Genomic DNA, 19,127 nt, shown 5'->3' on the forward strand with positions numbered 1-19,127 from the left:
TCACTTCGGGATTGAATGTCCCAAATAGTCGCTCCATGAACAATCGTGTCACGTAATTCACCCAGCCCATGTGTTGTGCGCTCTGAGGAGTTCTCGTAAATCCACGGTAGCGTTGGCCATGCCGACGAATATCCGTAGTTATGCGATGCGGGTCGAGCCGGTTATCTATAAATCGTATTCCACAATGTGATGATCACTACGTATGATGAGCCCCACATACTTTGCTAGGCATGCATCTCATGTAGGTTGTTTGCACATGCTGATACCCTCGTGTTAGTGGAGTTCGGGACGTATCAGACCCTTACTTTACCTGTTATGAATTTCTTGAATTATTGTTAATCTTAAAGGATAACCTTCACTATGAGTAGGGCATTGATCCTCTTCCAACTGTACAGTTGATGCAGGTGGCGTACAAATTGACGACCTAGATGACTACTTCCTTATAGAAGATTATCTCGAAAGACTAAGAAGACAATTTTACTATTTAGTTTTATACTTCAGCTGTGAACTCTGATGTTGTAATAAACCTTCCATTATGATGCCATTTGATTATTCTTTTACTCTGACGAAATATAATTAATACAGTTGATTTTATTATTGTGAATGTTACCTTTATGAATGTATCTGGATGTAAACAAACGAAAAAAATAAGGTGTGATTTCAGAGCATCCAATTGTACATTATTAACACCCGATTTCCTCGGGCACGAGTACATACTCTGGCCGTGAAAATTCGGGCGGTTACAAAAACACAAATATCAGCTTGATCCAAAACTTTTAAGGGCCCCGACAAGTTTTTAATGGTAGGTGTTCGATTACCGTTGTTTCCTGTGGTGTGGTCCACTTGAGCTTTGGATTTGCCTCATTTTTTTGCTCATGCCATAAATTCGCCAGGCATAACAAATGAGCAGCGTGGATAAGTAACATACATTAAGATGGCCCCACATTGATATTGTAAATTTCTCGATTTAAGTGTTAAAAGAGTAAGTTGTCTCGTCGCATTAGGAAATATGTGGTAATTACTTAGGTAAATAATTATAACCGATTTACATGGTAATTACACTTGAGCCGAAAAATCAAACATGCCTTAAGATTCACAGAAAATGTCTAAATCTACTTGCATCCGAACTGCCGTTTTGGTTTGGATATCCATCGTTAACAACAGCAGCACCACCAACAGATGAAGTTGAAACAGTGATGATAATGGCTTCGCTCCTCGCCTCCTCCCCATTTCCCAGTCTTACATACAGTAGGACTTCTACTGCGACAACAAGATCCTCCTCCTCCTCCTCCTCCTCCTCCTCCTCTAATCATCACCACCACCAATCTTATAATGATAATGTAATTCCTTCTCTCTCCTTCCGCCATCGCCATCGATGGGGTGGTAGGCCTCCGCTATCCTCATCCACCTCAAAGAGAACCACCACTTTCCTCCCTCTCCTAGGTGAAACCAGACCTAGCCCCCCACGTGCCAAACCCAAGGAACTCATCCTGGGGAACCCTTCTGTCACAGTCGAGAAAGGTAAATACAGCTATGATGTCGAGACGCTTATAAACAAGCTCAGCAGCCTGCCCCCTCGTGGCAGCATAGCCCGCTGCCTCGATGTCTTCAAGAACAAACTCTCTCTCAATGACTTTGCCCTTGTGTTCAAGGAGTTTGCCCATCGTGGCGATTGGCAGCGCTCTCTCCGCCTCTTCAAGTACATGCAGCGCCAGCTCTGGTGTAAGCCCAATGACCACATCTACACCATTATGATAGGCATCCTCGGCCGTGAGGGGCTACTTGACAAGGCCCAGGAAATATTCGATGAAATGCCTTCCCATGGCGTCCCCCACTCTGTTCTCTCCTTCACTGCTCTCATCAATGCATACGGCCGCAATGGCCACTACCGCACCTCACTTGATCTCCTCCACCGCATGAAGACCTCCGACAAGATCCCCCCCACCATCCTCACCTACAACACTGTCCTCAGTGCCTGTGCCCGTGGTGGCCTTGATTGGGAGGACCTCTTGGGCCTTTTTGCTGAGATGAAGCACCAGGGCATCCAGCCTGACCTTGTCACCTTCAACACTTTGCTCAGTGCCTGCGCCGCCCGCAGCCTTGGCGATGAGGCCGAGATGGTCTTCCGGAGCATGAATGAAGCTGGCGTTGTCCCTGATGTCACCACTCACACCTACCTCGTCGAGACCTTTGGGAAACTGGGCAGGCTCGGAAAGGTCTCCGAACTCCTCGGGGAGATGGAATCTGATGGCAATCTCCCTGACACCACTTCCTACAACGTGCTGTTAGAGGCACATGCCTGTTCTGGCTCCATGAAAGAGTCAATGGATGTATTCAGGCAGATGAAGGCGGCAGGATGCACGCCGAATGCCACCACCTATAGCATCCTGTTAAATTTGTATGGGAGGAACGGGCGGTATGATGATGTGCGGGAGCTGTTCCTGGAAATGAAGGTCAGCAGCACTGAGCCGGATGCTGCGACTTACAATATCCTTATACAGGTTTTCGGGGAGGGCGGATATTTTAAAGAGGTTGTGACTCTGTTCCATGATATGGTGGAGGAGAATGTGGAGCCCAACATGGAGACATATGAAGGTCTGATATTTGCTTGCGGGAAGGGTGGGCTCCACGAAGATGCAAAACGGATCCTGTTGCATATGAACAGCAAGGGATTGGTGCCCAGTTCCAAGGCTTACAGCGGAGTCGTCGAAGCATTTGGACAGGCTGCTTTATATGAGGTACATGCCCTGTTTTATGTGGTGGTTTGGGAATGGAATTTTAAGAGGAATTTCTAGCACATGCATGAGATATGAGCCATTCATCAAATGGGGCTTACTGTGTAGACACCTTGGTCCAAATATGACGAGTGGACCATGCATGTGTTGAATATAGATCATCAGTCATTTCTTCTCCATCTTTCAATTTTCTAATATGCATTGCCTACTGCATGAGTGGTCCTGCCTGATATTTGTGTCAGTGTATGTTCATGCTGGGTCCCACCTTATAAATGGTCTGGATCTTCAACACATGTCATTTTGGTACATGTTGCTCTCAAATATTTCCTTGCACAAATTGCCTTAGCATTTCCCTGTGATGTACGTTTTGAAAGAACATCTCCAACATCAAAGTCATCATTCTTCTACTATTTGCTTCAGGAAACTCTTGTCGCATTTAACACAATGAATGAGGTTGGCAGTAAGCCAACTGTGCACACCTACAACTCGCTGATACATGCATTTGCTAGAGGTGGACTTTATAAGGAGTCCCAAGCAATCTTGTGGAGGATGAATGGTTCGGGAGTCGCACGGAATGCAGATTCATTTAATGGCCTGATTGAAGCTTTCAGCCAGGGGGGCCAGTTTGAAGATGCTTTGAAAGCTTATTTAGACATGGAGAAGGCAAGATGCAATCCTGACGAGCGGACGCTCGAGGCACTCTTGCATGTTTACTGTTCTGCAGGTCTTTTAGAGGAGAGTAGAGAGCGCTTCTTGGAGATTCAGGCATCAGGAATTATGCCTAGCATTATATCCTACTGCTTGTTACTGTCAGTCTATACGAAAAGCGACAGGTCAGCACTCTATCTTGTATTCTATTTTGATTATTTTTGTGTTTGTAGCATTTGCTTTCGTGTTTCCTGGATATTGTTCTCATGGTCGTTATTCATGATTTGATTTTATGAAACCAACATAAAGGTAGAGATGTAACTTAGTGATGTTCATGGAAGACTTGCAAGGCAGCTGTCCTCTTAAAGCCTGTTTAGGATCATCATCACATTTATTTATTATGTGCGATAGATTAAAAAGAAAAAGAAAAAAAAGAAAGAGAGAGCTTGTTTAATAAAGCTAAAAATTAATTGGATTGAGCGTTTTGAGTAAAACCCATAAGAAAGAATATGAATAACATATTGCAAATGGGATAATAGCATCTACTTAATGATGTAGGACGGATGATCTAACCTAGAATGATGTAAAGAAATTAAATAACAAATTAATTAGAGCAATAAAAGCACAAAGTAAAGCTGATCTATTACAAATTTTAAAAATTCAGTTATGTAACATGTTTGAGTTCAAGATATCTGACAGTCCCACAATGTAGATATCAATTGATCAAGATCTATGGAAGGTAGAACTTCCATCTAAGCATAGGTACTAATCATCATTTAATAGAAGTACTTGACTTTATTAGGGTTGGTAAGCTTGGATTGATTTCGAGGTTAAGGAATTGGGAAATAGGTTCAGATTTTCAGATTTGGGGAAAATAATGCTTGGGGATTTGGAGGTTTTGGATTTAGGAATTAGGGATTGAAGTTTTAGGGATTTAGGGTTAAGTTTGTAGGAAACTAGGGTTGGGATTAGGGGTTTTAGGGATTAGGGCTTAAATAGGGGAAACGAAGGACAAGAGGAAGGGGAGGCTGACTGTACGGACAGCCGTATAAGTCTGTTCGTATGGTTGTGCGGACAGGAGGGTATGACTGGTATGGCCATATGGCTATATGATAAGGAGGAATGGGTTGGGTGGAAGTTTGGGTTAGGATAGGTTGAGGGTGTAAGGGATGGAAGAAGGAAGAAAAAAGAATGGATGTAGGGGTTGTTCATTCATGGAGAAAGAAGAAAAGAAACTTAGAAAGAAAGAGAGAGAGAAGTGAAGAAATACCTTTTGATTGAAGAGAATGAAAGTGAAGGGTAACTTGGAATCACTCCATGGCATCACACCAAATTACTCCAATCTCAAGCGATGTTGCTTCATCACAAAGCAAAGAGAGAGAAGAAATTTATTACATAAGTTCAATAATGGGCTAGGGTAGGGACGTCCAAGCCTTTTATAGTCTCAAGAGTGATTTTTCACAAAACGACCCTTATTACTTAAAATATATCCAAAACACCCATAGTATTAACTAAATCATAAAATAAATCAAAATAATCAAGCTAACTAAACAAAATAACTAAAACTAGTGTCCAATATGAGTCCACGATTAAGATGACCCAACCATCAAAATGGTCCAATGGTCAAGATGGCCTATCGTGCAAATCCAACGGTCTGATAGATGTATCCAATTGATCCAACAGTCCAGTACTCTTAACTAGGTAGCCCACATGCATCTTCCTAGTGTGGGATCTTTAAAGATGCACGATCATGCATGTGGGGCATTCAACGTGGCTAAGAATTCAAATTGAGCCCACTGGGCTCCATGTAATGATCACTTAGCCATAAAGAAATTGGGGCCAAAGCTCTACTCTGGTATATTCTGACTTGTGCTCGGATGTCCTCATCACTTACCCATCCCTTGTATTTTGAGAAATGGTGAGTTTTATCCATGGTCCCTTATCCATGTCTGTATAAAGTGTACGTATTCTGAAAATAATTAAAACTAGAACGAGAATAAGTCCCTGTGGATTTGACCTCGGTCTTACTGAGTTATTACTATAGCGCAGCCCTGCACTTGGGGTTGTGAACAAGTTTTTTGTGAACAAGTTTTGGGCACCAAAAACTTGTTCACAACCCCAAGTGCAGGGCTGCGTTATAGTAATAACTCGGTGAGAGATGCCATATTTCTTCATTAAGTTCTCGAATGGCCTATTGCAAAAGTGTGAACCTCCATCACTTATGATGGCTCGAGGTGTTCCGAACCGGGAAATGATGTTTTCTTTTAAGAATCGAATGATCGTTTGATGATCATAATTCTGGCACGAGATCGCCTCGACCTACTTGGTAACACAGTCTACTGCTAACAAGATGTAAATGTTTCCAAAGGATTGGGGGAATGGTCCCATGAAATCAATGCCCCAACAATCGAATGCTTCAATAATTAGAATGGGGTTCAATGGCATCATGTTTTGACGGGACAACCCTCCCAATTTTTGACAATGCCCACAAGCTTTGTAAAACTCCTGAGTATCTTTGAATACAGTGGGCCAATAAAAGCCGCACTGCAAAATTTTGGCCGTGGCCTTTTTAGTGGAAAAGTGACCACCACAGGCTTGAGAATGACAAAAGGAGATTACGCTTTGATATTCATTATCGGGCACACATCTCCTTCAAATCTGATCTGGGTAATATTTAAACAAGTAGGGGTCATACCAGATAAATTTGCGTACCTCGGTGTAGAATTTCTTCTTATGTTGTGCAGTCCAATGGATTGGCGTGAAACTCGTGGCAAGATAATCAGCGATATCAGCTAACCAAGGTAATTAGGAAAGTTTAAACAATTGTTCGTCAAGGAACATGTCATTTATTGGTGTCGTCTCAAGGGAATTGGGTAGGCCAAGTCTAGAGAGATGGTCAACCACTATATTCTCTACTCCCTTCTTATCGCGCATTTCAATGTCAAACTCTTGGAGTAGAAGGATCCATCTTATCAAGTGGGGCTTCGCATCCTTCTTAGAAAGAAGGTACTTCAGCACCGAATGATCAGTTTAGATGATGATCTTGGATCCGATCAAGTAGGACTTAAATTTGTCCAAAGCGAATACTACGGCTAAGAGTTCCTTCTCCGTAGTAGAGTAGTTCACTTGAGCAGAATTTAGAGTTCTACTCGCATAGTAAATCACATAGTCTCAAACTGAATAATCAGACGCATCGCACATAATCTCAAAAAGAATATTCCAATCGGGCGGTTGCATGATAGGAGCGGTGGTCAACATAGCCTTGAGCTTAGAGAAAGCTCATTGGCATTCTTTGCTCCACTCGTATGGAACATCCTTTGTAGGAGATTGCATAGAGGATGAGAGAGATGACTAAAGTCCTTAATGAATCTTCTATAGAACCCAGCTTGTCCTACAAAGGATCGCACGTCACGTATGCTTTTGGGTGGAGGTAGGTTAGAGATTAAATCAATTTTAGGCTTATCCACCTCAATTCTTTAATGACTCTTCTATAGAACCCAACTTGTCCTAGAAAGGATCGCACGTCACGTATGCTTTTGGGTGGAGGTAGGTTAGAGATTAAATTAATTTTAGACTTATCCACCTCAATTCCCTTGGACGAAATTATGGTCCAAGAACTATTTCCTTGGGAACCATGAAATGACATTTTTCCCAATTTAGCACCAAAAATTTCTCTTCGCATCTTTTTGTTTTTTTTAAGACACAAGGTGTCCCCACCTCTTTTTTGAAGTGAGACTAATCCCTGCGGATACAATGCAATCACTCACAACCACATGTATCGGGTAAAGCCAAGGAGGGGAATCGAACCCTCACCTATATAGGGAGCAAACCTATGGTGAAGACCATTTGCCCAAACCTTGTTGGGTTCTCATCGCATCTTTTAAGCACAAGTTTAAGATGTTCAAGGCATTCGCTGAAGAATGGACGAAATGACATGAAATGACATTTTTCCCAATTTAACACCAAAATTGGACGAAATTATGGTCCAAGAACTATTTCCTTGGGAACCGTTTTTGTTTTTTTTTTTTTTTTAAATTTTTTATAAAGCAACGGATTCATTAAAGAGGAAAAAACAAGAGAAACAAAGAGAACAACGAAAAACAAAGGGCTAAAAGAGAAGCAATATGCTGAGATAGTAGAAAGCTACTAACGCCCAAGAAAACTAAGATCACACAAAAGAGAGCCCTTAACATTAGAAGCCCATTCTATCAACATTCTCTGAGCCCTGGACCCCACAGTAGAAGCCAAAGAGGAAGAATCGTTAAAGCATCTTTCATTTCGCTCTTCCCAAACTGACCACTAGATCGCTAGAATAGCCATGCGCTAGACGATATTTCTCTTCTTATCCAACTTGAGGCCATGCCAGGAGGAAAGAAGGCTAGAAGCCGTCTCCGGGATGCACCTATTGATCGAGAAAATGTGGAAAAAACCCGCCAATATCTGAGAAACGAAAGGGTAGTGAACCAACAAATGATTCACAGTTTCTGCTTCCCTCATGCAGCAAAGACAAATATTGACAATCTACATGCCCCTTTTAGTAAGATTATCAACGGTAAGGATTTTATTTTGGCCCACCAGCCAACCGGGGGGGTATTTCCAAATGAAAGAGGAGACAACCTGAGAAGAGGTCGATGTAGGATAAATAAGAGAGTATAGAGACTTGACCGAGAATTTTCCAGACTTATGTACTTTCCAAACAATGTTATCTTGCTGATTGAGGAGGGGCCTGATCTTGCATAAGTAATCCTGGAGAGCCTCTTGGATAAGCAATCCTGGACAGCCATAAACTCAGTGGCTTTGCTATCGGTCAGATTCCTAGAGCATCTGATGTCCCAAACAACATGAGCTGGCATGACATCGAAGCATCTGTTGACGAAGGTATTTTTGTTAGGGGCCAAGCGGTAAATATTAGGAAACTGATGTTTGAGGATATCATCCCCCACCCAGTGATCTTCTCAGAAGCGAATAGACGAACCGTTACCCAGCTCAAAAATGCACTTCTGAAGGACCGAATTCTTAGCCCGAAGAATGCCTTTCCAGATGTGGGAGGCCTTGTAAAAGAGGAGTCTTTAGTCCACCAGTTTCCAGGAGAAGAGCCATACTTGCCTTTAATAATTGAAGTCCAAAGAGCTTCCTTTTCAGTTGCTATTCTCCAGGACCATTTGCCTAGCAAGGCTTTGTTCATGACTTTCAGATTTTTGACATTAGCACCACCTTCCTTGAACATTTTACAGACTTCCTTACATTCCAAAAGATGGAATTTCTTCTGATTTTCTTTTCCAAATCACAAAAAAATCTCTCCTGATCTTGTCAATGGCCTTCAGAACCAAGGCCGGGCACTCGAACAGAGATATGTAATACAGGGGGAGATTCGTCAGAGCAGCTTTAATCAGGGTAAGACGACCTCTCAAAGAGAGGTATCGACATTTCCACGTCGCCAGATATTTGTGAAATTTACTAATCACCTTGTCCACATAGATTTTTTTTAGGGGGGGGGGGGTGTCCCCATAGAGAGGGGCAGACTGATGAAAGTGGTAGGGAACAATTGGGTCTGACAGCCGAGAATGTTGGCAAAAGAGTGCAACGTTTCTGGGGTGACATTAATTCCAAGCAGCTTTGATTTGCCCATGTTAATCCTTAGACCAGACACTACCTGAAAACAGTGGAGAGCAATTCGGAGATGTTCAACGTACTGAGAAGAAGACTCAGAAAAGATTAAAATATCATCTACAAACTGGATGTGTGTGAGAGGGTGTGACAGTCCCGGCATCGGTAAACCATGAAGGATGCCATGGTCTTGACCTCTGATCAGAATTTTGGAGAGTGCCTCGCCAACAATAAGGAAGAGAAGAGGGGAGAGGGGGTCCCCTTGATGCAAACCTCTAGAGCTTTTGAAGAAGCCCCTAGGGGACCCGTTGAGGATGACTAAGAAGTGAGCAGACCCGATGCAAGAATCGATCCACTTTCTCCACTTGGCGCCAAAGCCCATGCGGTGTAACATGTACCTCGGGAAACCCCAGTCAACGTGATCATAAGCCTTGGCCACGTCCACCATGTAGAAAATACTGCTTGAATGAATCTTGTGACAGGAGTGGAGAACTTCATTTGCAATCAGAGCCCCATCGATGATCTGTCTGCCTTTGATGAAGGCATTCTGATTCGGTGATATGAGTTTGGCTATGACCTTCGACGGGCGGAAAGAGAGGGTTTTAGCAAGGATTTTGTAGGGACTCCCTATCAAGTTGATTGGTATGAATTTGGAGAAGGAAACAGCCCCTGCGACCTTGGGAATGAGAGCAATGAAGGAAGCCCCAAGCCCTTTCGAGGGCCTTCCTCGACTATGAAATTCATGGAAGAAATGAAGGACATCTAAGTGAATCGTGTCCCAGAACGACTTGTAAAAACTGATCGGAAAACCATCCGGTCTCGGAGCCTTGTCCCCTTCCATCGCATCGATAACGGCCTTGATCTCTTCTAGGGAAAAAGGAGCCTCAAGGAGAGCAGCGTCAGCAACATCCAAAGAGTTGAAAGAAGCGTGATCAATATGCGGTCTTCTCCACTTGTCGGAGGTTAAGAGATCTTGGAAATGATTTATCGCAATGTCTTCTATCTCCTGTTTATCCTCCACCCTGACATCTTTATCGGAAATGCTAAGGATAACCTTAGACCTGAATTGCATATTAGTAATGTTGTGGAAGAATTTGGTATTTTTGTCCCCCTCCGCAATCCATCTGGATTTGGATTTAATCCTCCAAGAGGCTTCTTCTTCTAGAGCTCTATTCGAAAGTTCCTGAATGATGCTGATGCGTTTGGCGAGGATTTTTGAAGAAAACAGGATGTCATCAGCCTGGGAATCGATTGCCTGCAGCTCCGATAGAAGAGCACCTCAGCTTCCTTCTTCTAGACTTCCTGTTGGCGCCATTCCTTGATTTTCTCTTTAAGGAGCCTGAGTTTACATAAAAGCTTGTGCCCAGCGAAGCCTTCCACCTGGAAGCTAGTCCACCATTCAATGATCATGTCGCTAAGCCCATCTGACTGAAGCCACGATGAGCTGAATCTAAAGGGTTTCGGGCCCCAGTTATCCTCCTCCATCGACAAAAGGATGGGGCAATGATCTGAGGTGGTTCTAGGGAGAGCGGATTGGAGAGAAGTGGGAAAAGCCTTTATCTAGTCAGTCGAGACAAGAAATCTGTCCAACCTGGACTGAATAGGGGACCTGCGATCATTCGTCCAGGTGAATTTAGCCCCAAGGAGAGGAAGGTCGATGAGCTCGTGAGTTTGAATCCATTTAGAGAACTGGAGCATGGCCGACGACGTCCTCCTAAAATGTTCTTAAGTGAAGCGAATGACATTGAAATCACCCACCACACAGAACGGGCCTGAGAAGGATTGTCTAACCCTGGTTAACTCATCCCAAAAATCAGTCCTTGCAGAATCAACATTAGGCCCATAAACAGCACAAATGAGACATTGAAAAGAGGAACGCTCATCTTGAAGAATGATGGACACCGAGAAGGAGGCTTTAGAAGAAGAGAGGAGAACCCATTTAGAAGCTCTCCATGCAATAAGGATGCCTCCCGAGCTACCGACCGCGTCCAGAGTAGTCCACTTCACATCAGGCGCCTTCCATAACGAAGACAACAACTTATTTTGGAAGAGAGGAACTTTGGTCTCCTGAAGATAAACTACATCTGGGCTTTTTCTACCGATAGTGGCTTTAATTAGGCTTCGTTTATGTTTGGAGCCCACTCCCCTGACATTCCACGAAAGCACCTTCATTGATCAACTTGACTTCCCCGGTTCCCCTGTCTCTGCTGCTTGGGCTTGGAGGCTGTGACTAGACCTGGGCTAGATTCCAGACCTTGAAGTTCCCGGTTACCACTGCGCTTGGTTTTGCGTTTCGCTTGCGGTCTGATCTCGGGGCAGGGTCTTCCTCTTTCCTCAATACACTGAAATAGGGCTATGTAATCCTCCATACGGTCCCTAAAAGATAAGCCCAGAGCCCTTCCAACGTGTTCGACGGCCTCTCTAATCCATCGTTTATTATGCATCTTATCGGGCATGTCCGAACTCTTGCCTATCGCTTGCGTAGGCTCGGCCTCCGGATCGGCGATCATCTGGAGAGGTTTAGCAAGAATCACCTGGGAGGAGGAATTGTCTTGCAAGAGGGTGATGGGGCCAAGATCCAGGGATTCGGCAGAAGGTGGGATGGAATTTAGAGGTGAGGGGGGGAATGAGGAATGGGACTGGTAGTCTGAAATGCAAGAGTTGGAGAAGGATAAATCGTCATCTGAGGGAGAGAGCAACATGTTGGGGGTTTTCCAAATGGCTGAAGGCGAATCAGGTCGAGAAGGTTTATCAAAGCCGATATTGCAGGGTAGGGGTTGCAGGTGGTCAGAGGTTAAGGCTAATGGATGAAAGTTTGAAGGGTGACCGATAGGAAGCGACTTAGACGAAAGGTTGAGATTCAAACCCGGATCCGGACCTGTATCGCTGTCCCCGATCGAAATGTGTGTATTAGCAAGCCGTCTAGCTAGATGGTGTGCCGCGTGTCCAGGGGAGTGGCTCGAGGAGGCAGCTTTAGAGGACACACGTCGAATGTAGTGTATCGGAGGGGATGAGTTGGCAGAAGAATTAAATTCGTCTGACGCCAGCTGCTGACGTGTATGGGCTATCGTATCACGCTTGTTAATATCCGCAGGATAAACCATTTTGTGACCACTCGTTGGTCCCGTAGCTTCTTCGAGGCAACCACGCGTCGAGTTCTCGTCGTCACCCATTAAGGGGCTCGACGCATGAGGGCCTGTGTCGACAGGAGAGGGCGGCCTGGAGGGAGTGATCGCACCACGTGTCTCACGGACGGCTAGGATGCGGTCACCAGCCTCGATATCTGAAGGAATGACGTCAGAGGTCTGTGGTGGTGTACCCGCACAGGACTGCGATGCTGGCGCCTCCACTGGAACCGGAGGACCTTCCCTGGCGTGCTAAAGGTAGCCCCAACGAGGATAGGCTTCATCCATGGCTTCTCTGACGACCAGAAATTCGAGTAACCGACTGTCAGCGACGACTCGAACAGACGTAGGCGGAGGGGAATCCTTCCACCTTCGAACTCTCACTCTAATGACGCCAATCTCTTCTCCTAGCCTCGTCTTGATGTCTACTTCCAAATACGATCCGAGGAAGGTTGCAATCGAAATGAAGAATTCATCAAACCAGAGTTCCAACGGAATTCCCCAAACCTGGAACCAAACATTCTCCATTCCGAAAATAGAGAAATCTTCCCACTTCATCACCTTGGCTACGGGGCCTCCAGAGTGCAGGTGCCACGCCATTAGCAACATCTCCGGGTTGAGCCCCGGACAGACCTTGACCCACAGCTCGTTGTAGCCCAGGGGTTTTATCTTGTAATTTCCGGCCTAGTTTCAGATATCCAATCGTTCACCTGAGACAAGGTCGCACCATCATTACAGATTATGACGACCGAGTCATAAAGATCAGCTCTGGCCTTATTGGAGAGATCCTGGCTGACAAGGATGGAATCGACTTTCTCAGAGAGAATGGGTTCTTGATTGGGGTTGGGGGTTTGGAGGATTAGACGAAGGTGGGAGATCAAGCGAAACGGGGGGGGGGGAAGAGCATCCTTGAACGATTGTTCATTTAAACTCTTGAATGATCGCGATCGGGTAGAAGATCCGACTTAGGTTGACGGGGATAAACGACTGTAGAGGGGGGAGAGATTTGGACCGACCCTTTTGTTGAGACCCTGGCTTAGCAGAAAGCATTTTCGGACCAAAATGCGCCCTTTGTACCGGTATTTTGTTTCCTCTAAAACTTACACCATGGAGCATAGTAACTACTCTAGCCAACTCAGCTTCACTACCCATGCGAACGAGGGCGAAGCCGCGATACGCCCCACTTGATTTGTCTCTAGGCATCACAACATCCATCACGGCCCTCGCCTGACCGAATACCTTCTCAATGTTGATTGGAAACCACCCATGAGGATACCTTTGGACATATAAAGTAGGGTATAAGGCGTATTTCCGATGTCCAATATCCACAGGGTCCCTCCTACTTCTTTTGGACTGAACCTGAATCCATTCCTCATGTTCTGCTCCACTAGCTGTCCCTCGAGAATCAACAGCTTTGTTCTTTCCTTTCTCTAGTGCGGTGACCTTATCTGTTTTGGTTATCCTCACCCTTTCATCGTTCACGAAATCACTCGGGTCCGACGAGGAGTGCATTTTATTAGGGACACAAAATAGTCGACGCCTAAGTCAGCTCGTCATCGACGTCGTCGTCTTCGTCTTCATCGTCGTCGTCATCTTCATCGTCGTCGACAGTTCCTCCTCGCCAGTCTATTTCCTTAGGAACCATGAAATGACATTTTTCCCAATTTAGCACCAAAATTTTCTCTTCACATCTTTTTGTTTTTTTGAAGACACAGGGTGTCCCCACCTCTTTTTTGAAGTGAGACTAATCCCTGCGGATACAATGCAATCACCCACAACCACATGTATCGGGTAAAGCCAAGGAGGGGAATCGAACCCTCACCTATATAGGGAATAAACCTATGGTGAAGACTATTCGCCCAAACGTTGTTGGGTTCTCTTTGCATCTTTTTAGCACAAGTTTAAGATGTTCAAGGCATTCGCTGAAGAATGGACTGAAGACAGAGAAATCATCCATGAAGACTTCTAGATATTGCCCCACCATGTCAGAAAAAATGCTCAACATACATCGTTGAAATGTGGCAGGGGCATATTGCACAGTCCGAATGGCATCCTTCGGTAAGCAAAGGTGCTAAACGGACATGTGAACGTTGTCTTCTCTTAATCTTCAAGGGCTATCCCTATTTGATTATAGCCCAAATACCCGTCTAAGAAACTATAGTAAGAATGACCAACTAACTTTTCTAAAATTTGATTAATGAAAGGTAAATGAAAGTGGTCCTTATGACGGTATTGAACTTTCGGTAGTCAATGCATATCCTCCAACCAGAAGTAACTTTAGTTGGCACGAGTTCGTTATCGGCATTGGCTGCGATTAGAGGTGGGCATTGAGCCGAGTCAAGTCGAGGTGGGCCAAGCTCGACTTGGCTTGTCCATGCTGTACTTGAGTTCGAGCTCGGCCTCAAGCTCAACATTGAAGCTTGGCTTGTTTGCCAAAGCTGTCGAGTCAAGTTCGAGTCGAGTCGAGTTTACCTCGAGTCGAGCTTGAGCTTGTTGGGTGAGAGAGTAATGGATTCTGTTCTTGATCCTCCTGCATTGATGAAAAATTCAAAAATCTTAGGAGAATCAAAGCAAAACCCGATGAAAAAACCAAGCAAAGCTTCGAATCGGATGAGGAAACCTGTAAGAACCGATTTGTTCTTAATCTTCTTCCACCAGCATAAATGCAATTACGAAAAAAGAAACAGCGCAGAACACAGATCAGAAATCCAAGTAAAGAGCTCTAGCAAATCAGATCATTGGATTTCCTTGAAGCTTTAACAAATCTGAGAAGAACCCATCTTAGATTTCTTAGGTTTCTCGCCCAAGAAGTAGATCTCAAGAGATTGAAATCATACTATTGTGGAGCTGAAATGAAAACTGATGGTGGTGGTCCGGGCGGGCATGCAGCTGGCAGCGGGTAGAGAAAGAGAAGAAAGGGAAAGGGAAAGGGGGTGTGTGCGGTCGGGTAGAGACTCTAGGGTTTGTTTGTTTGTTTTTTTTTTTTGTTTTTTTTTTTTAAAGTTAAAACTTAAAACTTATATTGATATAATATATATATATATATATATATATATATATATTATGATATATATAATATATAATATTTAACATATTTATTAATCGAGCCGAGTCGAGCTCGAGTTCGAGTCGAGTCGAGTTGAAATGCTCCCTGGTCGAACTCGGCTTGAACTCAACTCGAGCTTCAAATAATTAGCTTGATTCGGCTCGAATCGGCCATTCAAGCCGAGTCAATCCGAGCTGACTCGAGCCAAGTCGAGCGAGTTTTTCGAGCTAGCTCGACTCGTGAACAACCATAGCTACGATTAGAGGTGGGCAGGACCCGACTCGACTCGACCGAACTGGTCGGATCCAACTCGACCCGAACCGAATGCTAGGGTTGGGTTCGGATCGACTAGACCCACTTGGATTCGAATCCCGATTGAGTCGAGTTCAGGTTACATAGTAACCCGATCGGAAATCTGATGTAGTCGGATTCGATCCGATTTGAAACCTGATCTGGATCGGAATCCGATCCGATCCAAAACCCGATCCGGACCGGAATCGAGTACTATAAAATCTAATAATCTTTTTTTTTTTTTTTAACCTTTACCATTCATCTACCCTAACCCTAACCCTACCCGAGCCGGTGCCGCACCGAACCCGATCAGAATCCAGGCTAGTTAGTTGCCCAACACCCTATCTTCACCGGTCATCCTCATCCATTCATCAGGTAGGTTAATTTTATAAGTTTTTTTTTCAGTTTTTTTTTTTCTTGGGTGCAGGCCGCCGGTGGCCCACCCTGGCTCGAGACCTCGGGTGCAGTCGTGCAGGCTGCTGGTTGTTCGGCCGAGCTCGGGACCTCGGTCATGGCCCGCCTTGGCTCGGGACGAATGCGGATTAGCTACTGAACACGACAGTAGCGAGTCGGTCCCATTGTTTTCTATGGTGGGGTCCACTTGCCGTCATGCCATAAAATGATCTCCCTAAATGTATGGACGGTGTGGATACAATACATAATGGTGGGTCCCGCCCTGGCTCGCTAGTGGTTTGGCCGATCTAGGGACCTCACTGGCTCGCTGTCGCCGGTGGCTCGCCCTAGCTCGATCTCACTGGCGGACCACACTTCATGGTGGGTCCCACCCTGGCTCGCTGGTGGTTTGGCCGATCTCGGGACCTCGCTGGCTTGGGTGCAGCTGGTGGCCCGCCTTGGCTCGACCTCGCTGGTGGACCGTACTTCATGGTGCGTCCTGCCCTAGCTCGCTGGTGGTTCGGCCGATCTTGGGACCTCGCTGGTTCGGGTGCAGTGTCCCGCTAGTGGTCCAGCCGAGCTAACCCTAACCCTAAACCCTAAACCCTAAACCCCTAACTCTAATCCTAACCCTAAACCTAAACCCTAACCCTACCCCTAAACCCTAAACCCTAAACCCTACACCCCACACCCTAAACCTTAAACCTTAAACCTTAAACCTAACCCTAACCCTAAACCCTAAACCTTAACCCTAACCCTAACCCTAACCCTAACCCTAAACCCTAAACCCTAACCCCTTAACCCTAACCCTAACACTAACCCTAAACCCTAAACCCTTAATCCCTAAACCTAACACTAACCCTTAACCCTAAGCCTAACACTAACCCTAACCCTAACACTAACCCTAACCTTAACACTAACCCTAAACCCTTAATCCCTAAACCCTTAACCTTAACTCTTAACCCTAACCCTTACACTAACCCTAACCCCCTAACCCTAAACCCTAAACTCTAACCCTAAACTCTAAACCCTAAACCTAATCCCTAAACCCTAATTCCTAAATTGCAAAAGTGTTTTATTTATTTGAAACTTTGAATTAAACAATTAGTAAATTTTTTGGAATTACCATTTACATTGCTTATTGCTTAGCTTCTTAGTTCTTATTGTGCATTAGGTAGTTACCAGTTAGCTTAATATGTTTGCATAATTGTATTACATTGCTTTTTTGCTTATCTTATTTTTGTGCATTATATAGTTAGCTTAATATGTATTACATTACTTTTTTTGCTTAACTTATTATTGTGACTTGTGAGTTAGATAATTAGTTGCCCATTTGAGGATTTCTATGTGGCCATACATCGATATAGTGTGTTTTTGGTGGCATAGAAATCACTCAAATTTCCATTTTGGACAGTTCAAGGTTAGATGGATGGTATGCTTTTATATAACCTATTTAAATGTTCATGCCTGATCTGCGCTCCATCTCCTCATTTCTCTCTGGATATGTTTTTTCCTTTTCATTTCTAATGTCAAATATATTCACATTGCTTAGATATTTGGCATCGGAATGTAACAGAAGATCAACTTATCTGGAGAGACATGGGGAGATGCTACCGGATTTTCAGCGTGGACGTTTAAATGGGAATATGAAAGTATTACAATATATCCAACCTTGGATAGGTAACTAATTTAGCTTATTATTGTGACTTGTGAGTTAGATAATTAGTTGCCCATTTGAGGATTTTTATGTGGCCATACATAGATATAGTGTGTTTTTGGTGGCATAGAAATCGCTCAAATTGTCCCATTTTGGACAGTTCAAGGTTAGATGGATAGTATGCTTTCATATAACCTATTTAAATGTTCATGCCTAATCTGCGTTCCATCTCCTCATTTCTCTCTGGATATGTTTCTTCCTTTTCATTTCTAATGTCAAATATCTTCACATTGTTTAGATATTTGACATCGGAATGTAACAAAAGATCAACTTATCTGGAGAGACATGGGAAGTTGCTGCCGAATTTTCGGCGTGGGCGTTTAAATGAGAATATGAAAGTATTATAATCTATTCAACCTTGGATGAGTAACTAATTCAGGGTTTAGTATAACTCTTTTAGCATTAGATTGCTAATGCTAATATGATTTAGTATTTTTCAACTATTAGATGGCTAGTGAGGGTCTTTCCAATACCCCAGGTGGTTTGTCAGTTACATCGCCGATGATCTTGGAAGATGAATGATTAGGTCTAGAAGATGAAGAGGTGCCCATTGATATTAGTACCTCACAGTCACAGATTACGAGAAAAGCGAAAAAAAGATCGGTAGTGTGGGAAGATTTTGAAGAAGTAACCCTAAGGAATGACACAGTGAAGATACAATGCAAGTATTGCAAGACTCAATATGTTAAGCAAGCAGATGGGTTGACCACAACTCTGAAGAAACACAGTCTGAAGTGTTTTAAAAAAGTAAGAACTCAGACCCCAGGGCAACAGACACTTTCATTTACCCAATCTTTAGTGGGTCCGTCGCAAGGTACATTGTCCATTTACAAGTATAACAAAGACCATATGAATGAGTTGACGACCAAATTTATTATTGCCAATGAAAGACCATTTCAGATGGTAGAGAGTCCTGCTTTTGTCGAATTAGCCAGAGGCCTTAACCCCAGAAACGAGAAGGTCTCCCGTACAACAATAAAGAGAGAGTGCATGAAGATGTATGAAAGCGAGAAGCTCAAGTTGAAAGGATAGTTGGAATCAATTTCTCGAATTAGCCTGGCATCAGATATGTGGACAACATCTAATCAACGAAAGCGGTATATATGTCACTAACTGCTCCCTACATTGATGCCGAATGGAGGCTTTGCAAGAGAATCATAAACTTTCGTTATCTTGCGCCTCCTCACACTGGATTGATGATTTTAGACTGCATGTACAAATGTCTTGTAGAGTGGGGCATTGAGAAAAAAAAATCTTCAATATCTTTAGACAATGCCTCTGCAAATGATAGCGTGATAACGAATTTGCGGAACCAGTTTAGGGCCACCGATGATTTGTATTTTGGTGGAAAGATATTTCATGTTAGGTGTTGTGCCTACATCCTAAACTTGATTGTACAAGATGACCTTAAAACAATTGAGCCAACGATCGAGAACATAAGAGGGTGTGAAGTACATACGGGGGTCACCTTTACGATTATATACATAGAATGAGATCATGAAGCAGTTGAATTTGTCATCTTAAAGAACAATGAAGCTGAATGTCATGACACGTTGGAATTCAAT

General features: G+C 44.0%; 1 protein-coding gene across 1 annotated transcript in view; it reads left to right on the top strand.

Annotated features, from left to right (window-relative positions):
* Window positions 1-1,095: 1,095 nt before the first annotated feature.
* Window positions 1,096-19,127, top strand: part of LOC131258327 (pentatricopeptide repeat-containing protein At1g74850, chloroplastic) — a 48,843-nt gene continuing 30,811 nt past the window's right edge. Inside the window, exons 1-2 of the mRNA XM_058259572.1 lie at window positions 1,096-2,738; window positions 3,156-3,568. Of these exons, the coding sequence (XP_058115555.1) occupies window positions 1,197-2,738; window positions 3,156-3,568 (1,955 nt within the window). The 5' untranslated portion in view covers window positions 1,096-1,196. The remainder of the gene's footprint in view (window positions 2,739-3,155; window positions 3,569-19,127) is intronic.

The sequence above is a fragment of the Magnolia sinica genome, chromosome 10 (genome assembly GCF_029962835.1).
Source record: "Magnolia sinica isolate HGM2019 chromosome 10, MsV1, whole genome shotgun sequence".
Lineage (NCBI taxonomy): Eukaryota > Viridiplantae > Streptophyta > Magnoliopsida > Magnoliales > Magnoliaceae > Magnolia > Magnolia sinica.